The sequence below is a fragment of the Podarcis tiliguerta genome (assembly GCF_965153285.1).
Source record: "Podarcis tiliguerta genome assembly, chromosome: 9".
Classification (NCBI taxonomy): Eukaryota; Metazoa; Chordata; class Lepidosauria; order Squamata; family Lacertidae; genus Podarcis; species Podarcis tiliguerta.
The window spans coordinates 75252230-75273735 of record NC_139542.1 but is presented as its reverse complement, the minus strand read 5'-3'; the positions used below and the strand labels follow the sequence as shown (position 1 = coordinate 75273735).

The window sequence follows — 21506 nt, the reverse complement described above, 5'->3', positions numbered from 1 at the left end:
CAGAGACAAAGTTTTGTTTTACACTGTTTTAAAAATTGTGTTTAAATATTGTGAAGCCCACCCTGGGACCTTGGGGTGAAGAGAGCAGGTAATAAACAGTAATAGTAGTAATAGTAACACTAACACTAATACTATTGCTAATACTAATAATAAAACAACAACAACAGGTCTATATATTGTCCAGGCCCCTGAGGAGGCAATGCATTCAAACATACATTTGTGCCTCTATATCCTGGGAACTGGGACATCCAATGTCAGGGCCAACAAAAGATTCCAGAAGCAACCAGTCTTTAAGTGACTCTCTTTAAGAGGAGCAGAGTGGCTACACCTGAGTTTTTGTCGATTTGGAGCTGTCTATCACCTTCAGAGTAAAATTAGTCTATAGGACAGGGGTCAGCAATCTTTTTCACCCGTGGGCCAGTCCACCATCCCTCAGACCATGTGGTGGGCCGGACTATATTTTGAAAAAAATTAAAAATGAATGAATTCCTATGCCCCACAAATAAGCCAGAGATGCATTTTAAATAAAAGCACCCATTCTACTCATGTAAAAACACGCCGATTCCCGGACTGTCCACGGGCCGGAGTGGGAAGGCGATTGGATCGCATCCGGCCCCCAGGCCTTAGGTTGCCTACCCCGCTATAGGAGTTCATCTGTTTATATTTATTCTACCTGCTACAGGTCAGGGAAACTCTTTCCTCCCTTGCTTTTAAAAGGGAGTTGGAGTACCTGTGCAATGTTTAAGGAATTCCAGTCTCCCCCTGCATACCTGCTGCTAGCAAGACATACAGGGCATGAGAAGTTGGTTTGGGAGATGGCGGGGAGAAAGAGGGTACAAATGACGTATAAAATGATTTCCAAAGTGGTGCCCATGTTAATCTGTTGCACAAGACTCTTCGTTATAGATAAGTACCATATTGGCCCGAATATAAGCCGTACCCGAATACAAGCGGCACCTTTAAAATTGGGGGGGGGGGGGGAGAGAGAATACCCAAATACAGTGGTACCTCGGGTTACAGACGCTTCAGGTTACAGACTCCGCTAACCCAGAAATAGTACCTCAAGTTAAGAACTTTGCTTCAGGATGAGAACAGAAATCGTGAGGCGGCGGCGCGGTGGCATCGGGAGGCGCCATTACCTAAAGTGGTGCTTCAGGTTAAGAACAGTTTCAGGTTAAGAACGGACCTCCAGAACGAATTAAGTTCTTAACCCGAGGTACCACTGCAAATGTGTCCCTAAGTCAATCCTGGGAAATGCAGTTTCTCCCAAGGGGAATTTCAATAGTTTCCCTGTGGGCTTCTTGGATGTGGCACCAGAAGGAGGTGGTGCTTCCCTGTTCCTGTTCCTTCGCCCCCCAATTAAGAGTGTCAGCAGCAGCCAGGAATATGGGGCAGGAAAAAGGGGTTTAGCGGGTGGGTGGGAGGGAGGGAGGAAGGAAGGAAGGGTATTTGGAGGAACAGGGGGCAGGCAAGGAGGCTTATGGGGAGATAAGGGAGGGAAGCTTGGAGTTTAGGGCTGCTGCTGGCCTCCAGTCCAAATTCAGACTGGCTCAAAAACAAGCCAAGTTATTTTTCACTTTTACAGACGGGATGGGGAATAGCATGGCTTATTTCTGATCCAACCCTGATTGAGGAGGTGGGGGTCACCCATCACTGCTTCGCAAACTATGGTCAGGCCATAACATTAGGGCTACATTCACAGTGAACAACAGAGATATCTGTGCCTTCAAAACATGAAAAAATGTTGTGCTTAAAATACTTGTGTTGGCTTCAGGGCAAGTCCCATGGTCTGCAACTGACCTGTGCTTGGGGGCAAGTTTGGGAGCGGCGGGTGGGCGTCGCACTGTTGCGCCACGCTCCCAGGCTGCTCTCTGGGGATAGGGAGCCGCGCCCGCTTTGCCGGAGGCCTCCCCACCTTTGTCCCAGCAGTTCAGGGGAGGCTTGGGAGCCATGGTCAGGATGGGCGCCCTTGTCCCCCCCCCCCCCGACGGCCCTCCGGGGCAGCTGTTTCAGCAGTGATATCGTAAGGTCGCGAACACAAGCCGCACTTTAATTTTTCATGGTCGGAGTTTGGAAAAAAAGTGCAGCTTATATTTGGACCAATACAGTAATACATTCATCCACATTGCAGGTACATCCTGTGCTCAAAGCAAGGAAGGGAGAACAAGTTAAATGGAGTGGCCGTGACCTGCTGCAAACCATTATTCAATACCTGTTAAATGAGAACAAAATAGACAGACTAGTCAACAGTTCTAGGAGTTACTTTTAAGGACTCCTATGCCATAGTTCAGTACCTTGTCGATGCGATTTGCCTTTCTGCCTGTCCTGTGCTTTCCTGCTGAAAACTTTGTACGCCTCCGTCTTCTGGTACTGCTCCAGCTCCCGCATGTAACGTTCCTTATCCCTATCTGCTTCATCAAGGTAGCGCTGCAATAAGAGAAGAGATCATTCGTCCTCTGCTTCAGTGCACCAAGCAAGTCAACCAGGCAGGTCAACTTCTGCTGCAGTCTTTGAATAAGCAGAACGGACAAGTGTAAATGGAGAAACTGAATGTCAAAGGTTAAGGTCAGCTGAGGCTTCCTTCTTCTGTATGCCAAAGTCAAGGATACACAGAAAGGCATCTCTGTGGCTTACTCCTCATCTGTGTAACATCCATTCTCTGGATATGTCCACTTTATGCTTTTCTGAATACATAAAACCATCCAATCTGAAGTGGCACTCACCAGAGTTGCCAGAGTTAAGCCAAGACAAACCAATGTGAGTACACCTATACTGTAATGGGTCCCTGCCTTGAACCCTTGCAATGGGGTGGGCTATAAATGGAAAAGACAAAGAGATTGCATCTCAAGTTTAACTTCACATGCACAAATCACATCACCCTTGTATCTGTATGGGATGAATCAAATCCAGAGTTTTAGCTTTCATAACAGTGATGAGCTTGAATATAGTTCTAAAGAAATCATATCAAATGTTGCCTGGAGCATTCTGTCACATTTGCTTAATGAACGGAGCTTGGTTGCAGAAGACTTCAAAGGGAGCTGTCAATGTGTAAAGAACTTAAACAGTAGACACAAGCTAGCATGGAGACGATTGTGCCCTTTTCCATAAAGGCTTCTCTTCCCTCCTTTTCCATTCGTTTTTAAATTTGCTCCAGGCCTCTCCTCTTATTCTACTTTATAGCCTTATCTAGAAACTGGTGGTGAATGAGAAGAGTATGGGCAGTTTTACTTATTCTAGAGAGGCAAATAATTGTGGAGGGCCAGAGTGACTGCACATATCTGTATACAAGATGCAATACAAGAGATTCTGGTGCTGGAGGCCCTGGAGTAACCCTCATGCACATACGCCAATATCGTAATGCTTTTATGTAAGCCTACAGGATACCCCCATTTTGAATAAGCAATCAGTGGCTAATTACCATGGCTACCACTATCTTCAGAATCAGAGGCAGGATGCCTAAGAGTACTGGTTGCTGGGGAATGACGACAGGTGGCTCTTCCAGACATGTAAACCACTCTAAGGTTGTTTTTAATAATTGGGTGGTGTATAAATTTTATGAAACAAAATAAATTTCTGCATAGCTGGGGGTTGGACTAAATGAACCCCAGGGTCCCTTTTAACTCTTCAATTTGTGATCCTATGAAATAAATGCCATGCTTGTGAGCTTTCCATGGGCATGTGGGTGGCCACTGAAGCAGAATTGTGGCTTTGGTCTGCTCCAGCACGGCTGCTCTTATATTAACTATGTAGGGAGCAGGGGTTTATCTCAGTCAGCTCTTTGCTATTCTTCCTCTTTACTCCTTCAGACTTACCCTCTTCCAAAAGAGAAATCCTAGGCATATTTGCTTAAAAACAAATTCCACTCTTTTCAATAGGGCTTACTCCTAACATAAGCGTGCTCATAACTGCAGCCAAAATTTCCCTCCCCACCTTGCTGCAAGTCCTCCACAACTGGGCACAGGAGCAATTCTCAAGGGTCCAGGTCGCCCTGCATCACAGGCAGAGCTGAGGTGGTGGCATCCTGGCTTCCTCGCCCCCATCCAGCAATTCCATTGCAAGGTCTCGTGATGACAGACTATATCCCAGCTTCTCCCTAACCAGGCCTGGGGTGCCCCACTTTCCGCTGCTGGTTCCCTAGGTTCTCTTGCTTGATGCAGAGAAAATGTGTGGCCACAGCTGATGTCAATTCTAAGCATTTACAGGCTGTGGCCAAGACGGGCAAACACCAAGGGGGAGAACAGGATGAGGCATGGTGGGAATGAAGATCCGGCTATCTCCTGGGTAACTCACACTGCAGCACCTCTTGGAACACATGCAAGAAGCACCATTTTTTGGATGTTTTTGTGCACAGGTTATTAATGATGTGGTATATGCTTACAATGGCATTCTTTATTCGGCCTCCTATTCCCCAAACCTTTCCATTTCTGCAGATTGCAAGTCCCTTGGGCACAAAACTATTATCACTAATGCTTCAATCCTACACCCACTTACCCAGGAAAGAACCCCATTGCTCTTCAGTGGCATTTGCTTCCGAGTAGGCAGCATGTGTAGGACTGCACTGTTAGAAAAACTGCTGTAAGCCACTCCAGGCCCATGGGATATAAAGGAAATAAGAAAGCAAGCAAACCATCAGCCCCCTCTTCACAATCCCCATTCTGGGATGGATCTTTTGATTAAAAATAGACTAATGAAGCAAATCTTCCTACCCAAAACCCTAGTGAGTTTAGCTTTCTCTGCATCACTAGGAGCCCTTCTAAGTGGAAGGATAAATCGTCAACAGCACCCCCATTTTCAATATGCATCCTGTCTTTTCCAAGACACCAGCTGTGCTGATGAATGTACAGCATGAAGCAATTCTACCTCTTAGCAATCCGGCTTGCCATTTCCCCATTCCCATTACAGGCAAAGGCAAACTCTTGTCCTGACATACTTTGTGATTCTCTCCTGAAGACTCACAGGGCTATGTTACATTGCAGAGAAAATTTAGGCCCTACCTATCTAAAATAAGCACGTAAGTTTCTAGAATCCCTCTTTAGTTACCTGAATAGACTTTCTGTTAACACCTGGAAAATCTTTGAAATAAAGCACCAAATTCCAGAATAAAGGAAAGCAATGTAATAGTACCCGTTTCTCTTCAGGAGGGAGTTTGCTCCACTCATTGCCCAGCATCCTGGTGATTTCTGGGAATGGAACTTCTGGCCTCTTCGCTCGAAGTTGCTCCCTCCGCTCATTCATGAACCGCACGTAACCTGTTAGGGGAGATTTAGGAGCATTGCTATCCCTTAAGGGTTTCTTCCTCTTTCGCCCTTTGGACCAGCCTCCTCTCTTAGTTCTTTGCTACAAAGACAGGGAGAGGAAAGTTCAGTGTGAGACATCAGTTCCTTTAAAGCTGGAGGGAAGAACAACAACAGGTGGCCTCTGAGATGTTGTCAGACTGCCATCACCCATCAGCCCCAGGCAGCAGAGCCAGTGGTCAGGGGTGTTAGAATCTGGGAGTCCAGCAGCATCTGGAGGGCCATGGATCCCTGCTCCAGGTTTAAACCTACATTAGCATCTCAAATGCTTTTATCATTCACACACAGCTTCAGTAAACATCCCTGGTACAGTGGTACCTAGGGTTACATTCGCTTCAGGTTACAGACTCCGCTAACCCAGAAATAGTACCTCAGGTTAAGAACTTTGCTTCAGGATGAGAACAGAAATCACACGGCGGCAGCGGGAGGCCCCATTAGCTAAAGTGGTGCTTCAGGTTAAGAACAGTTTCAGATTAAAAACGGACCTCCAGAACGAACTAAGTACTTAACCTGAGGTACCACTGTACTCTTTTTCAACAGTCAAATTATGGTTCAGCCAAGCAGGCATGATCAAATACATCAAAAAATAATCAAAAGAAAATCAAAAATTCTTAAGAATTGTAGATAATTTTATTGTGGATTTAAACACACAACCCAAAAAATGTTTTCAAAAATTTCCTGCATGGTAGTCATGTTGGTCTCCTGCAGCCAAAACAAAAAAAAAAAAAAAAAAACTTGTGGCACCTTAAAGACTAAAAAATGTCAAAATAAATAAACCAAGACTGATATGGTTTGAAAGGCCCGATGAAAAGTTAGGGGATAAGCCACACTCAAAGTATGTACAAAATGTACTAAGGTTTTAAAGATAGACAAAGCTGCCAGAAAATCAACCACAATTTTAATAAATTTAAAACTGTTTGGGAATCCACAGCAATATTTCTCAAACAGTAGGCTGGGATGTGCCCATGGGTCTTGAGCCACTTTCAGGTGGGCCCCTGTGCCCCACCCACTAGCCGTGCCAAAGCCTTTTGGATGGGCAAGCGTCCGCCCCAGGAGCTCCTTGCATGCTGAGTAGAGGAGGCCAGGATACAGAAGTGGGGGTGGGGGGGAGAATGTCTCCCGCCTCTGAGGGGAAAGGGCACAGGAGGTGTTGAAGGTAATTAGAAACTGAGATAAAAGTCTAATATTTATTATTATTGTTATTATTATTATTAAAGAAATAAACAGAAAATAAAAAGAAATCTCTTATAATAAGAGAAGAAGAAAATGTAAAAGGACCAGGAAGGAAGGATGGAAGAAACTGGAGTGGGGGTTGGCAGGGGGGTGGGGTAAAGTACATGTTGGCTGTAAAAAGAGAATGGGGCAAGACATTACAGGAGATGAGTAAAAATGCTTTGTGGGAAGTAATAATAATAATAACAATAATAATAATTTTTTATTTATACCCCGCCCTCCCCAGCCAAGGCCGGGCTCAGAGCGGCTTACAAGCAATAATAAAAAAAAGATGAATGATTACAACTTAAAAACAAAAATAAAATACAACATTAAAATAACGGAAGTAGGGGAGGAGGGACTAAAAGAAAAGTGCCTTCTGCACCTAAAGCCTCTGGATCCACAAATTATGGCTAAAATGGGGAGGATGCCACAATATCCCCAGAGCCAATGACTGCACTTAGTTTGAGGAAAGTTGGGTAATGGGAACTCCTTGCCACAAAGCAAATGCTGTAGCAAAGAATTTAGCAAGTTCAGAAAAAAATGATGTTGGGAATTACCAGCTGATATTTGAGCAGCTTCTCATGGGTTATCTCTGTGTGACCTACCTGATGAGGGCACCTGGGAACTATCCCCTGCATGTCAACAGGTGGGTGCAGCTCCCATCGCCTTGTTGACGGGGGGGGGGGCTCTCTGTATTTCAGTGACTTATTTCCACCACACCAGGCTAGGACCACCTCAGCCGTGTTTGCCCCCCTCCCCGGGCTTCCTGAGCTTTACTTAAGCTGGTGTAACTTATGCCAGCTTCCTAGGATTGCTGTAGTTCTATACCGTCAGTCACTCATTCAAGGAAGGATTAGGAATGACAGCATAACCTGTTCCACTGCAGGTGTTATCCATTTATAGAGGAGAGGAATGCTAATCAAATTCCAAATAATCAACTCTCTTGTTTTATTTTTTGAAGATATGAATGGATAGAGAATTTAGGTGGAGGAAGATGACTTCTTCTAATTTCTGCTTACCTCCTCCTCAGGCCTTGGCTCGCTATTTTCAGCTTTATTAGATGACTCATTTCGCAACAGTTGACTGTGCAGCAAGTCCTCTGCAAAATCTGGATTGTTGGCGGACTGGGAGGCACTGCCAGTGCACGATCCTTCTGAATGATTTAGCCTGGGGGGGGGGGGGGAAATAGGTAATTATGCAATATAGTCCCACAATTGTTAGAAAAAGGTACTTCCTATTTTACTCCCTGGGATATTGTGTGATATTGCAAATATCAAAAGTAGTTGGAAAGAAACACGTGCCAAAGAATGACCGTCAGAACACGGCATGTTGCACCTGCCAGAACAATTTCTCTTACAGTCTATCCCAGTTATCAAGTATTCCAACAGAATGATGTTCTAAAGCCCAAGGAAGACTAAACAGTCATCATGCTGGAGCTTGGGATGAAAGACTGAGCTTTAACCACTAGCTCTATCCCATTCCTTGGAGCGTTTATAAGAGGACTTCTACCAAAAAACTACCAAAAAGGGCACTGTCAAAGGCAAAGCATCCCCTTAGGAAGCGGCCAGTGGCCATGGCTCACATACTCTATCGTCTTAAAAACTATGCAGGTCTATCTCATCACCAATACTAAGGAAATCTACCTCAGCTGATCAACACCACCCCTTTGGGTGCAGTTTATTTCAGGTATGAATAAGCACCACATGAAAACTACCTCTCCAACATACAAAGGGAAATGCTAAGTGTTTTTCTAAACAAGTATCAATAAGTCACTGAAGGCAGAGTTTAGAAGTGGGTGTTTTAAACCAAAGCAAAGGAAAAATATTCAGCAAATCACCATTGTAGGTCCTATAGTGGACTATGTATGCATGAGCCAAAACTAGAGGAGCAGTTGCTTACCCTGCTGGAACAACGTCATTACTCTCCTTTGAGCCATCATCTTCTGGAAAATGTGACGAGGGAGATGAAGTGGTCGTTGGGTTCTCCATTACTGTTGCAACAGAAAACTGTAGAAGAATAATATTTCACATTACTATTACTTTAATATACCAGTTTGTCATCTGGCAAGCAGACTTGCAGTGTAATCTTAAATGTTTCTTCCCAAGTACTGTCCAGCAACTTGAGCAACATTTGCTTCTAAGGACAATTGTTAAGCTGCAGAACCCCAATTCAATCCAATCTCCCAAGTGGGATATTACTAGATCATGGGTAACTGAGGCCAAGTTATCCCCATCCAGGAATGGGAGTAGCTGATGGTTCATCCATAACTGGAAAGAGGCCCTCTGTTTTACTGAGGCCACTTGGACCTCAAGTGACAGAGCATGGGAGAATTCTATGCACATGGTCCTTTAAGGAGAGTGCGCCCCTATCTTCAGCAAGTCACCTTCCTATTTCCCAGATTTGGGAACCACCAAGCCTCAAAACTTTCATCTTCTCAAGATTCAGTTTCAGTTTACTGGCAGTTACTCGACTCTCACTACCTCAAGATCCTGATCCAACACCTGCGCAGCATCCCCTGATGCAGGTGGCAAGGAGAAAAAGAGGTGCAGTGTCATCTTTGTAGTGATGGATCCTCACCCTGAGCTTCCAGTTGAGAGCTCCTAAGAACTTTGTACAGATGTTAGAAAGCACAGGAAACTAGATCAGTGTGTGACTGTGCAGCATAATTGCCATGCTGTAGTCGAAACCACTGAGCCTCTTGGGCTTGCCAATCGGAAGATCTGCCATTTGAATCCCCGAGACGGGATGAGTTCGAAAGTACATGCACTCTGGTTTTCATTGTGGTATTCCGTTGCACCAGTAGCAGTTTAGTCCTGCTGGCCACATAACATTGAAAGCTGTCTGTGGACAAATGCCGGCTTCCTCGGCCTGAAAGCAAGATGTGCACCACACCCCACAGTCGCCTTTGACTGGACTTAACTGTCCAGGGGTCCTTTACCTTTACCTAATGACCATGCAACTGAGCAAGTGCCCTGCCCCTGCTAGAAATGAAATACATTTCCAATTCAAAAGTCATTTATTTTATCCCTCATCCACCAAACTCAATAGAGCAACTAGCTTGTAAATACAAATCTGAATCCTGCTTCTACCTTACAGTCAGATAAACACTCCCCCCCCCCTTTAAATTCTGCATCAGCTTAGAGCCACTGCCATCTCTGCTGGCACTCAAGCCACACTCAGAGTTGGACCTTCTGACTACTTGGAAACATTTTGAGAATATAAAATGACAGCAAAAAAAAAAGAAGATGAAATGGCTAATAAAACAATTCACACCTATTTTACAGCAATTCTTTTAAAGAAAAATGTATCTACAGCAATTGCAGTCTGTGAAGAAGTGTTAGGCGGAATATGAGTGCCACAATGACATTTACAGATAGCCTTCTGCTCTGTTCATTTCAGGCACAATCTAAGGGCAATGACACCTACCCAAGCCTGAGAGAGATGAAGGGGATCCCGCCTTGCAAGCACATGCTGATGTATCTGCCCTCCATGCTGGCTTTGAAGATTTATTTCTATGCTGCATGAAAATGCACTTTGTTGCTTTCAAATTGTTCAAATTTTGCTATATTATTACACATAAATGTATGTAAGAGGCAGACAGCTTAGGCTGTAGTTTATGATGAATGAATCTCTTTGGATGCACAACCAAGGTATTCTTTGAAATAAGCCTTCCATTAATGCCCAGACGAGCAGATCAATGGAAGGTCTAGGTGGAACAGATGATCCACATCAATCTTGCTGCCTCCAGGGAGAGATGCTATACTAGCCATTTGCATTTTAGAGAAGAGTGATGTAAGGGGTGTCAGTTCTACTAACCAAGGACATAATTTGCAATGGCTGTAAGGAAGCAACCTGTTTCCTAAGGGAGGCAACACAAACACTTATAAAGCTATCTGTAGATGTGATTCATAGTTTGAGAGCAAAAATGGTGGACACTACCAGGGGTGTTGTCATGCTTTTCAAGGATAGGGAATCTATTGGACTACAACTCCCATTATCCCTGACCACTGGTCATGCTGGCTGGGGCTGATAGGAGTTGGAGGGCCACAGGTTTCCCATCCCAAGTATGCACCACACTGCCATTAGACATAGGAACAAAGCCTGTATTCATTGCAGACATTGTCAAATACAGGAGAAGAACCTAAGCTCTTAAATGCAATTCCTCAACTTACACAATTTATTAATATTTTGGTTGAAACATGGATCATTACACTAAAAATTGAAACTTGGATTTGTGTAACATGGAGTGTTTGGGCTTAGAATCATAGAATCATAGAGTTGGAAGAGACCACAAGGGCCATCGAGTCCAACCCCCTGCCAAGCAGGAACCACCATTAGACCACTCCTGACATATGGTTGTCAAGCCTCTGCTTAAAGACCTCCAAAGAAGGAGACTCCACCACACTCCTTGGCAGCAAATTCCACTGTCGAACAGCTCTTACTGTCAGGAAGTTCTTCCTAATGTTTAGGTGGAATCTTCTTTCTTGTAGTTTGGATCCATTGCTCCGTGTCCGCTTCTCTGGAGCAGCAGAAAACAACCTTTCTCCCTCCTCTATGTGACATCCTTTTATATATTTGAACATGGCTATCATATCACCCCTTAACCTCCTCTTCTCCAGGCTAAACAGGCCCAGCTCCCTTAGCCGTTCCTCATAAGGCATCGTTTCCAGGCCTTTGACCATTTTGGTTGCCCTCCTCTGGACACGTTCCAGTTTGTCAATGTCCTTCTTGAACTGTGGTGCCCAGAACTGGACACAGTACTCCAGGTGAGGTCTGACCAGAGCAGAATACAGTGGCACTATTACTTCCCTTGATCTAGATGCTATACGCCTATTGATGCAGCCCAGAATTGCATTGGCTTTTTTAGCTGCCGCGTCACACTGTTGGCTCATGTCAAGTTTGTGGTCAACCAAGACTCCTAGATCCTTTTCACATGTACTGCTCTCAAGCCAGGTGTCACCCATCTTGTATTTGTGCCTCTCATTTTTTTTGCCCAAGTGCAATACTTTACATTTCTCCCTGTTAAAATTCATCTTGTTTGTTTTGGCCCAGTTCTCTAATCTGTCAGGTCGTTTTGGAGTGTGATCCTGTCCTCTGGGGTGTTAGCCACCCCTCCCAGTTTGGTGTCATCTGCAAATTTGATCAGGATGCCCTTGAGTCCATCATCCAAGTCGTTGATAAAGATGTTGAATAAGACAGAACCCTGTGGCACCCCACTAGTCACTCTTCTCCAGGATGAAGAGGAACCATTGATGAGCACCCTTTGGGTCCGGTCAGTCAGCCAGTTACAAATCCACTGAGTGGTAGCAAAGTCAAGACCGCATTTTACCAGCTTCTTTACAAGAATATCATGGGGCACCTTGTCAAATGCCTTGCTGAAATCAAGGTAGGCTACATCCACTGCATTCCCTTCATCTACCAGGCTTGTAATTCTGTCAAAAAACGAGATCAGGTTAGTCTGACATGACTTATTTTTCAGAAATCCATGCTGACTATTGGTGATCACAGCATTCCTTTCTAGGTGCTCACAGACTGTTTGCTTAATGATCTGCTCCAGAATCTTCCCTGGTATTGATGTCAGACTGACTGGGCGGTAATTATTTGGGTCCTCTCTTTTCCCCTTTTTGAAAATAGGGACAACATTTGCCCTCCTCCAGTCTGCCGGGACTTCGCCTGTTCTCCAGGAATTCTCAAAGATGACTGCCAGTGGTTCTGAGATCACATCTGCCAGTTCTTTTAATACTCTTGGATGCAGTTCATCTGGCCCTGGAGACTTGAATACATCTAAACTAGCCAAGTATTCTTGTACTATCTCCTTAGTTATTCTGGGCTGTGTTTCCTCTGCTGAATCATTTGCTCCAAATTCTTCAGGTCGGGCATTGTTTTCTTTATCGGAGAAGACTGAGAAGGCTTGTTTTCGTACAATCCAGAAGACTGAGAAGGCTTGTTTTCGTACAATCCAATTTGCCCATCTATGGGGGAAGATCTTCATTGTTCTGAGGAGCAAAGCTTTATACTCTCCTATGCAAAGGAACCATAAAGTAGACTTTTGTAGAAGAGGCTTCAATGAAGTCAAAACACATCTTTAAAATGCTATCCTTCACAATAGGAAGGTATTTATTTATCTCACACAAATACAGTTTAGCTGAACATGGCACAATGGCTTGGTATTCTGCCCCTTGTGTTCCACAATGGCACACCTCTTTTGTTTTACATCTGGGGCTCAGTCAGTGTCAAAGTTCCAACCTGGCTTTCAGTCTTGTAGAGGAAGCAGCTGGACATCAGCTTTAACACCACCCAAAACAGACCATATAAACACAGGAAGCTAGAAGAACACAAACTTCTTTCTTGTTTTAAAGCTTTGTTTTATTCAGTCCATATGGCTGGGCACTGAGGGTCAAGTCTCAGAAGTAGAGGTCAAATATTTGTGAGCATGCAGAGGTTATTAAACTATCCCAACAGGCAAGAAGGGAGAAGAGGAAGCAAGTTCCACTGGAACTGAAATGGATAAAAACGTGCACAGGATGCTGTGTCAGGGGCTGGTCTGCTAGCCTTGGGACCTCCAAATCCCATAGCTGTGCTGACAATAATCCTTTTTTCCATCACTGCCAGGTAGACTTTAGAGTTCCAAAACTGTAAGATGGCTCACAGAAACTCAAACATAGGTAGGCTATATTTATGCATTTATGCTTTGGTAGGACATTTATTCATATTCTTCTGGTTGGAAAGTCTTGTTAATGGGTTAGTCCCAGCCAGATCCTTCCTTCCTTCCTGTATACTTTTGTCAGGATGAGAAAAATATTGAGCTGGATTCCAAAAGGAAGTAGCACCTTTGCCCTTCCAACCTCTGGAAGCCGCAGGTGCAAACAGAAACTTGAACATTTATAGAAACCACGGTGTTAATAAATGGGGATTTAAAATAAAAGGTTACTTGGTGATCCCCAACTTTTAAATCAATATTAGCATGTGCCACCCCAAATGGACAATATCATAATTCAAAGTATTTAAAGAATTCATAGGGAGTCTGCTGCAGAGTCAGCACTAGCTGATAAAATGCAGCATTTGACTCTTGGCTTTTCAATAGATATTGCTGTGACATGAAGCTAAAAAACCAAGCAACTTATGGAAAGGAGCATATGAGCCAAAGCTCTGGACTCAGTGTCATAACCACAATTTAGCAAATCAGCATCAGTGTATGTGTGCGCACTGTTCCCAAGACAGTTCACAACAAAGAAGCAGTAAATACAAATTAAAGCTCAGAACTTTAAAAGGGCTGGAAGAACAAAAATAGAGCTGATTGGCAGGGAAAGGATGAAAAGTAGGCCTCTCTGGGGTACGTTCCATAAATGGAGCACCATCAAATCCCTCTCTCTTATGTCAGATGGCAGAGGCACCTAGAAGGGAGCTATAAATTTGCTGACATCACTGCAGGTTGATGTGGGAACTCAAGTCAGTAAAGCATGAGACTCTTAATCTCAGGGTCATGGGTTCAAGCCCCATGTTTGGCAAAGAATTTCTGCACTGCAAGGGGTTGGACTAGATTGCCCTTGGGGTTCCTTCCAACTCTACAATTCTATGATTCAGGTATTCCTTCAGATACTCAGTCAAAAGTGTAGACAAGATTTGAATCAGGCCACAATTTCATGGTTTGGGAAACACCAGCCTTAGTCCCAGGTGCTGTTGTAGGCTCTCCAATTCATGTTCAGGGTCTGTCTAAGTCCAATTCCTTCCTTCCACCACCCACAATTCACTACTGGGAATTTTGTTTTCCTTTTGACAGAAATGGATGAAATTTAAAGACTATTACCTCCATACTGGATTAAATTGGCCAAATTACAGAAAAATGGGTTCAGGGGCATTGTTTGTCTGTTGTTGTTTTTAGGAAGCATCTCTGTCTTCTTTACTTTGGGATAGAGTACAAGGAAGGTTGTCCATTTTGGGAATTCCATCTCCCCCCACTTGCTGGACCTGCGGCCACTTGTGGGACTTCCAGACCAGGACCTGCCTGCAGCTGAACAAGTAGGGCAGGGACCAAGACCCTGGGCAAGCAGGAAGCACTGGAAGCACGCCAGCTAGGTGTGTTGGGGCAGCTCTATAAAGCCTGCCCGCCCTGGAGGCAGGGTGCCCCAGCAGTGCCACCACTGAAGCGGTGAAACAAGGCGTGGGCCAACCCCCTTGTGCTACAATTATGGTTTTAACAGGAATGAGTTTTTAACTTGGGTGGGTGTTTTATTTGGTGGGGGGTTGTTTTAAAGTGTTTTAAAATGTTATAAGTTAATTTGGATTTTGTATTTTTATTTGTGGGCCAGGGTATCGTTTACAGGCTTTTGTTGGGAAATGTTATTGGTTTGTACACATTAGTATTGTTAAGTGTTTTAATTATTTTTATTATGTTTTACTACTTTTTACATTGTACTTTGTCCTACAAGTATAGGGCAGTATTATTATTATTATTATTATTATTATTATTATTATTATTATTATTATTATTTCCTGCCATTTCCAAAGTGCCACAAAATGTTGCTTGGATTCCTGGATGTGATCTCTACATTCCTAGTAACACTAGGAATTCCTAGTAACATTCCTAGTCCTTGGCTACTGACCTATTTTTGTTCATAAGAGTTTCAGTAACGTTTGATTACCTGGTTCTGATCCTTTTTGCAGACTGAGACAGATGGCAGCCACCAATCCTAACCTTAGGCCTCAATTCAAGCCCTGACAAAGTCCCAAACCATGCAATAAATGTCTACAATTCCACAGCTAGAAAGAAAATGCTTTGCAGAAAAAAATATCTGCACCATACCTATTTTTAAAAACCTGAAGATGCCATATAAATTCATGAGCCTGGAAATATTAAAATTGGAAGATTTTTAAAGTAAGACTTCTATATTACCAATGGATTAAGCTGAGTGGAGATCAGTAAAGCCATATATCAGGATGACGAAAGGAAGAGAGAAATGCAAAAAGCTGCCACTAAATAAAAATTTAAAAATGAAAATAATAATAATAATAATAATCTGTAAATCATTAGTAGCGGCCACCCTCAAATTGCTCTGTGTAACTTAACATCTTCCCTCCAAAAAATTCTTTAAATACAATAAAGCCCCGCCAGACATATTCTATTGTGGCTACAATGGTATTCCCAGCTACGGCTGTAAAAAGAAGATGGCAAACCTACGCACACAAAGTCACCAGAGAGTTCAACATGGGATGCGATTTTATAATGATACTTCACACTTTGCATCCTATTATCGTTGCTTAGCAGCCACTCAACACATTCTCCAGTTCTCTCCTTCCTTTCCCCTGGAACAAAATCTGGCCAACTATGGAGTGGCAGCAGCCCTGGTATCAAGATGGGAAATATACTTCCATGCAGAAGCACATACATATATACAGCGCCTAGAAAGTACAGAACTGAAAATTTGCCTGCTCATTTCCAAAATGTGGCAAGTCTAGTCAGAACCAATTAAACTCATGCTTGATTTACCAAAAAAGAAAAAAAGCTTGAAATGGGGCATAGCTCAGCGCACCCTTTGAAAATAAGAAAAATATGTAGATACCATATTTTTCGCTCTATAGGACGCACTTTTTCCCCTCCAAAAATTAAGGGGAAATGTGTGTGCGTCCTATGGAGCGAATGCAGGCTCTTTGGCTTCAGCGATAGCTCCGGAGGCTACGCGTTGCTTTCGCTGAAGCCTGGAGTGCGAGAGGGGTTGGTGCACACCGACGCCTCTCGCTCTCCAGGCTTCAGGGAGAGCCGCCTGAAGCCTTTGGAGCGCAGCGGGACCTCACGCTGTGCTCCAAAGACTTCGGGTTCCTTTTGCTGAAGCCGGGAGAGCAAGACTCTCCTGGCTTCAGCAGAGAGGGAGAGCTGCGCAGCGCCCCTTCAGCGAAGTGGGAGGAGAAATGGAAGGGGCTCCGTTTCTCCTGCCGCTTCGCTGAAGGGGCGCTGAGCAGAGAGGGAGAGGTTTTTTTTTTCTTGTTCTCCCCCTCTAAAACAAGGTGCGTCCTACAGTCGGGTGCGTCTTATAGAGCGAAAAATACGGTAATTTATTCTTTAAAGAGGCTGTGTGAGCGCTTGGCCCACAAACCGCAGGCATGAGAACAAATTAATGGGTACTTTGCAATTTTTTTGTATGAAATTTATGTATTAAATCAAGATTTTAAGTAAGCCCAGAAGTGTTTACCCGTTTGCTGCAGAAGAGGGATTTCCTAACACACATCTGTGACCACCATATAAATGAAAGATGCTTGCCTTTTAGAAGGCTAGTAGGGGAAGGGCAGCTGAGGGATGGGCCAGCAATGAAACCAAGTAGACAGAGAAGGAACTGAGCAATTCTTCCTCCTTTGCCAGCTCACTCACTTCTCTACATGGAATACCTGGTCACTTAGGGCTATTGGATGAGTTTCAATACAAGGCTGTATTAAATCACTACTTTAAAATGCCCAACTATTTATTTTTAGATTTGGGCTATTTTGCATTGTCATAATGGCATGCTCCTTCTACCATTAAACTCAAAGACAACAAGCTTTCTGGCTCTGTGCCTGGTGGGAAATGGAAGTTGGTTCTGCTTAAAAGAGAAATAAAATTGGGGGAGAAATGTTTTCATTACTTCTCCTGGTATCCACAACAGTACTAAGGTTAAACATGCAAAAAGCATCTTTCCTAGGGAGCACATCTAGCTAGCAACCATTTATGGCCATTTATGGAAACAGTTCAGCAGCTGGAGATCGAAATGATAGTTGTGCCTCTACTTTCAGTGGCAAAAAGGTACCTAGGTATAGAGCTCAGATATACATATTTCATAAAAAAATTGGAGGCATTGTTATCAACCGGTTTGGCTATATGCCAGACAGGCCAGCCTAGCTGCCAGCTTCCATAGCTGCCAGCAACATAAGCCAACATGCCTGCCTTCCCAAAGACAGTGTAACATCTTGTGCAAACAGAGCATCCCTTTATCTGCCCATGAGCACACAATTTAGCAAGTCTTCTTTCCAAGTCTCTCTGTACATGGAAGATTACAAGGCATCTTAACATTCTATGCAGGCAGCATTTTAAATACGCAATCTATGGACACTCCACCTACAGGGGAAGGGAGGCAAAACAATGGCCCCTTTGGTTCCCAACAAAGTGTGCTGCCATGTTAAACTGGGCACACAAGACAGCCATAGTACAGTCACCTCATACTTGCAGCAAAAATCAGCCATACGTGCAGGATGGACCAGGCTTCAAACACACAGATCCTGAAAATGATGACAAGCCACACAGTTAGGACTGACTTTATGTACTGGGATTATCACAAAAACAGGGTCTGGCAGGAAAATCTTTTTTGCTTTGCAAAGATACACAAGGTCCTCAGCAGCTCTACCTCACATCACTGGAGAGATTTCTGTTTGCAGGCAGAGATGTGATATCCTTGTAGGTTCCCATATTTAATTCTGCTCTTCCTTGGGGCTTTTGGCTTTAAATCTTTAGAAGGATTTCTGCAGCCACTTACCATCTGACATACATGAATCACCTTCAAAGATGTTACAGAAGCACTGTGCGATTTTAATTAAGGCCAGAAAAATATCTAAAGCAAGTGTTCTTCCTTTCTTCATTTCACTGATCAAAACCACTACAGCCCATTTTGATATTTGTTCAAAGAGCCTGAATTTGCCTGCCAGTGCAATATATGCCCAAATGATTTGGCTGGGCTCTATGCCTTAAGTGTTTTTCACAATTCAAAACAAGGTCTCCAAAGCATTTCCGGTGGCTCATTTTCACAAACTGTCAGCACTACTCTCACCAAACAGAGAAGTTTTCCCCCATCCCGCTTCATAATCCTCACTCAGGAATAAAGCGGTAGGATTTGGTATTTGGTGTTATTAATATATTGTCATCAATGGGCATCTACATTTTCAATTCTGATTTGATTATGTTTTCAGTTTAATTAACCCACCCCCCTCTTTCCTTCCCAGCTTAATACTGCATGCAACAAATGAAACTGATCTGTGGAAAACACAACTTGAAAAAAGACAATGCACATGCTTTTGTAAACTAGGAAATCTTTAATAAAAATTATTTGGGGGGGGGCATCCCACTTGCATACTCATCATACAACCATAATTCAAAATGTTTCTACTCCTTGTGACTTGAAAATGACCAAACACAGAAATCCATTAATTTTTTTCACATTGCTTAAAGGTGTCTACAGCTGCGTTTTAGCGTCATGCCAAACCCCAGTTCAGGGTAAATTGCATGAATTACAATGAGCTGCGGCAAGCATCAGGTTCATGAGCTACTTTTTCCTCTCTTGTGTGGACAGGAGTTCACATGGTTTTACTTCTGCTTTTTGCTAAACCATGGTTTGCTGTTTCATGAAACTGATGACTGATGATTTAAAACAAAGTCAACCTGAAACTATTATGCAAACCATAATTAATCGTAGCCTTTTTGTCAGCTTGGATGAAGCAACAAACCATAGTTAAACAAAAGTGGAAACTTCTGAAGTAATCTCCTGGCCATGTGGGAGGAGAAGGGAGAGGGGAGAGCAAAGTTTGCTGTGGCTTATTCACAGCATACAAAACTACTGTTAAGCATCATGTCCAGATGCAGCATATCAATATTTTTTAAAGAATATTTCCTTATTTTTAAGTTCAACTCTTTCAAGATTAAGACTATATTGCAGAATTCAACCAGCAACAGTATGATACCCAATATGCTCATGAGAATTATATAGGCAACTCCGCACTGATGTGGGTTATATTCCGGACCCCTGGGGGGGGCGTATAAGTGAAATGTGCATAAGTGGGGAGCACCCTGGAAAGTCTTTGAGCTCTGGGGAGGGTCTCCTCATGAGCCACAAGGACTTTCCAGCTCTCTTCCTCCACTTCCAGGTTACCAGCACTGCATGTGTGCACGGTTGTGCGCTAGTAGATCACATGCAAGTGGAGGAGCTGCCTGTATGCATCTTCTGGGCCACAATATTCTCATTACACCTTTCCATGCTGAACAAGCTGCCTGATCTTGCTCTGTGGGCCCCCAAAAGTATAGCCAGGCACTGACTTCATATTTTCATTAGTATAGCCAGGCACTGACTTTATATTTTCATTAGTATGCTATAAGAACAGCCCTTTAAAAGCCCTGCAGTCATGACTGCCTGACTCTGCTGCTAAGGAAAAGCAAGAGTATCACCAGATTTTATGCCAGCTACATATATACCAGAGAGAGCTGGTGCCCAGATTGATATTTAAGATGAGAGACATGTAACAAAAAGGAGCATTCAGGAGGAGTTGAGACAATTGTTCTGGCTTCCTTCACTTTCCCTTCCCTTTCTAAGAATCTCTTCTTGCAGAAAATTATAAAAATGAATTTTGCAATTGAAAAACATTTCAAAACAATTATTTAGGAGATAAACAAAATATGTCCTAAGTTATTTTTATGGTACACCAAGGAACTTAAATACAGTCATACCTCGGGATGCGAACGTGATCCGTGCGGGAGGCCCGTTCGCAAGCCACAGTGCTGCGTCTGTCCACACGTGTGACGTCATTTTGCGCTTCTGCGCATGGGCTGAAACACAGAAGTAACCCATTCCGGTACTTCCGGGTTCGGCGCAGTCCACAATCCTAAAACGCGCAACCCACAGCGTTCGCAACCTGAGGTATGACTGTATCTCTCATTTGGATTCAGAAAGTTTCTACAGCAAACCCTTTCTATCATTAGAGAAACAGAGAGCTAATAAAAGATTGATCATGAGATAGGCAATCAATTTGCAGTTGGTTATTTGATTTTAGCTTGGAGTGACTTTTATTTATAATCCTCGTATTTCAAGCTAAGAAAACCCCTAAAGGTCTCTATTGTACTAACAGTAAATAGAGTTTTCTATATTTTAAGTCTGAGATATACTGTGGCTCCTACTTTTAAAAAAAACAAAACAAAAAACCTGTCGTTTATTTATAGCTGGCTTCTCCAACCTGGCACCCCCCATATGTTTTGGACTACTGCTTTCATCTTCCCTGACTATTCCCATGCTGGCAGAAACGGATGAGAGTTGAAGTCAACCAACATCTGAAGGGAACTAAGTTGGGAAAGGGTGGGTTAAACCTTACTTTTCAGCCAGGATTGGCTTCCAGAGCGTCTTACAACAATTCAATCTATCATAAAGATACCCTTAATAGCCTATCTTGCATGACATGGGAGTTTGACAGTTTCATGTTCTCTTTAGGAATAGGGGGCAGGAGCAGCTACATATGGACTCAGGGCAAAGATGCCAACACAGAGAAGCAGCTCTTCTCTGCAGAGGCTTTTCAACTGCCTTTTTCAAGGGTCACTCACTGCTGTGCTCCAGTCTCCGCCCAAATATGGCAATTAAGGTGACAGACCCCAACACCTTCCTGCTTCTGTTCAACTGCTCCAGCCTTCTGCAGAGGGGGGGGGGGGAGGCCAGGGGGCAGAGCACGGATGTGGCTTTAAACCTGCATCCTCTTGCAGAAGGGGGCTACTGAGCAGTTTGTGTTCTTTCTATGGCTCACTACTGAAATAAAATTTGCATGCAAAAATGTATTACAATAACTTTAGTCTAGAAACACCAATGTCTTTTTGTGCATTGATACTTTGGGGAAAAAATGATGAGCCTTCCAGGTCAAGCTGGCCCAGACTGGCCCAGACTACCACGTGGCTGACCCAGGAAAAAAGAGCATCAGTCAAGGCTGGAAAACAGAACAGTCTACACTTCCGATTGCAACCTGTGCCAACTTGAAGGGTTGTCACACACTTTTTTCCTCCTTAAAATAAAGTACCTTGCGAAGCACCAGAGCCTGGCTTTAGAATCCCGTTTCCAAGCAACTGAACACGCTGGTACATGCAGCAGAATTTCTAGGCAGAGCATGTTCATTAAAAGGGTGGGAGGATCCAAGCTTTGCACTAGTGCCAAAACTGAATGTCACAGCAGCATTAGCCAAATTGTTTTTTGCCTAAGACTGCATGGGGGGGGGGTTAGAAAAAGAAGAGAT

General features: G+C 43.6%; 1 protein-coding gene across 28 annotated transcripts in view; it reads right to left on the bottom strand.

The window, feature by feature from the left end:
• HMG20A (high mobility group 20A) overlaps positions 1-21506 on the bottom strand; it is an 848022-nt gene that overhangs the window by 806689 nt on the left and 19827 nt on the right. For 16 of the 28 annotated variants that reach the window (XR_014501982.1, XR_014501983.1, XR_014501984.1 and 13 more), the window contains exons 2-5: positions 8409-8515; positions 7529-7676; positions 5125-5337; positions 2295-2427 (exon numbers count right to left, since the gene is read on the bottom strand). Coding sequence is in view for 14 of the 28 variants with exons in the window: in XM_083399111.1 (XP_083255237.1) it covers positions 2295-2427; positions 5125-5337; positions 7529-7676; positions 8409-8515 (601 nt within the window). In the remaining 14 variants the exon portion in view is untranslated. Of the gene's footprint in view, positions 1-2294; positions 2428-5124; positions 5338-7528; positions 7677-8408; positions 8516-9935; positions 10027-21506 lie in introns of those variants that run through there. The other 12 variants (XR_014501989.1, XR_014501990.1, XR_014501991.1 and 9 more) reach the window with 3 other exon arrangements.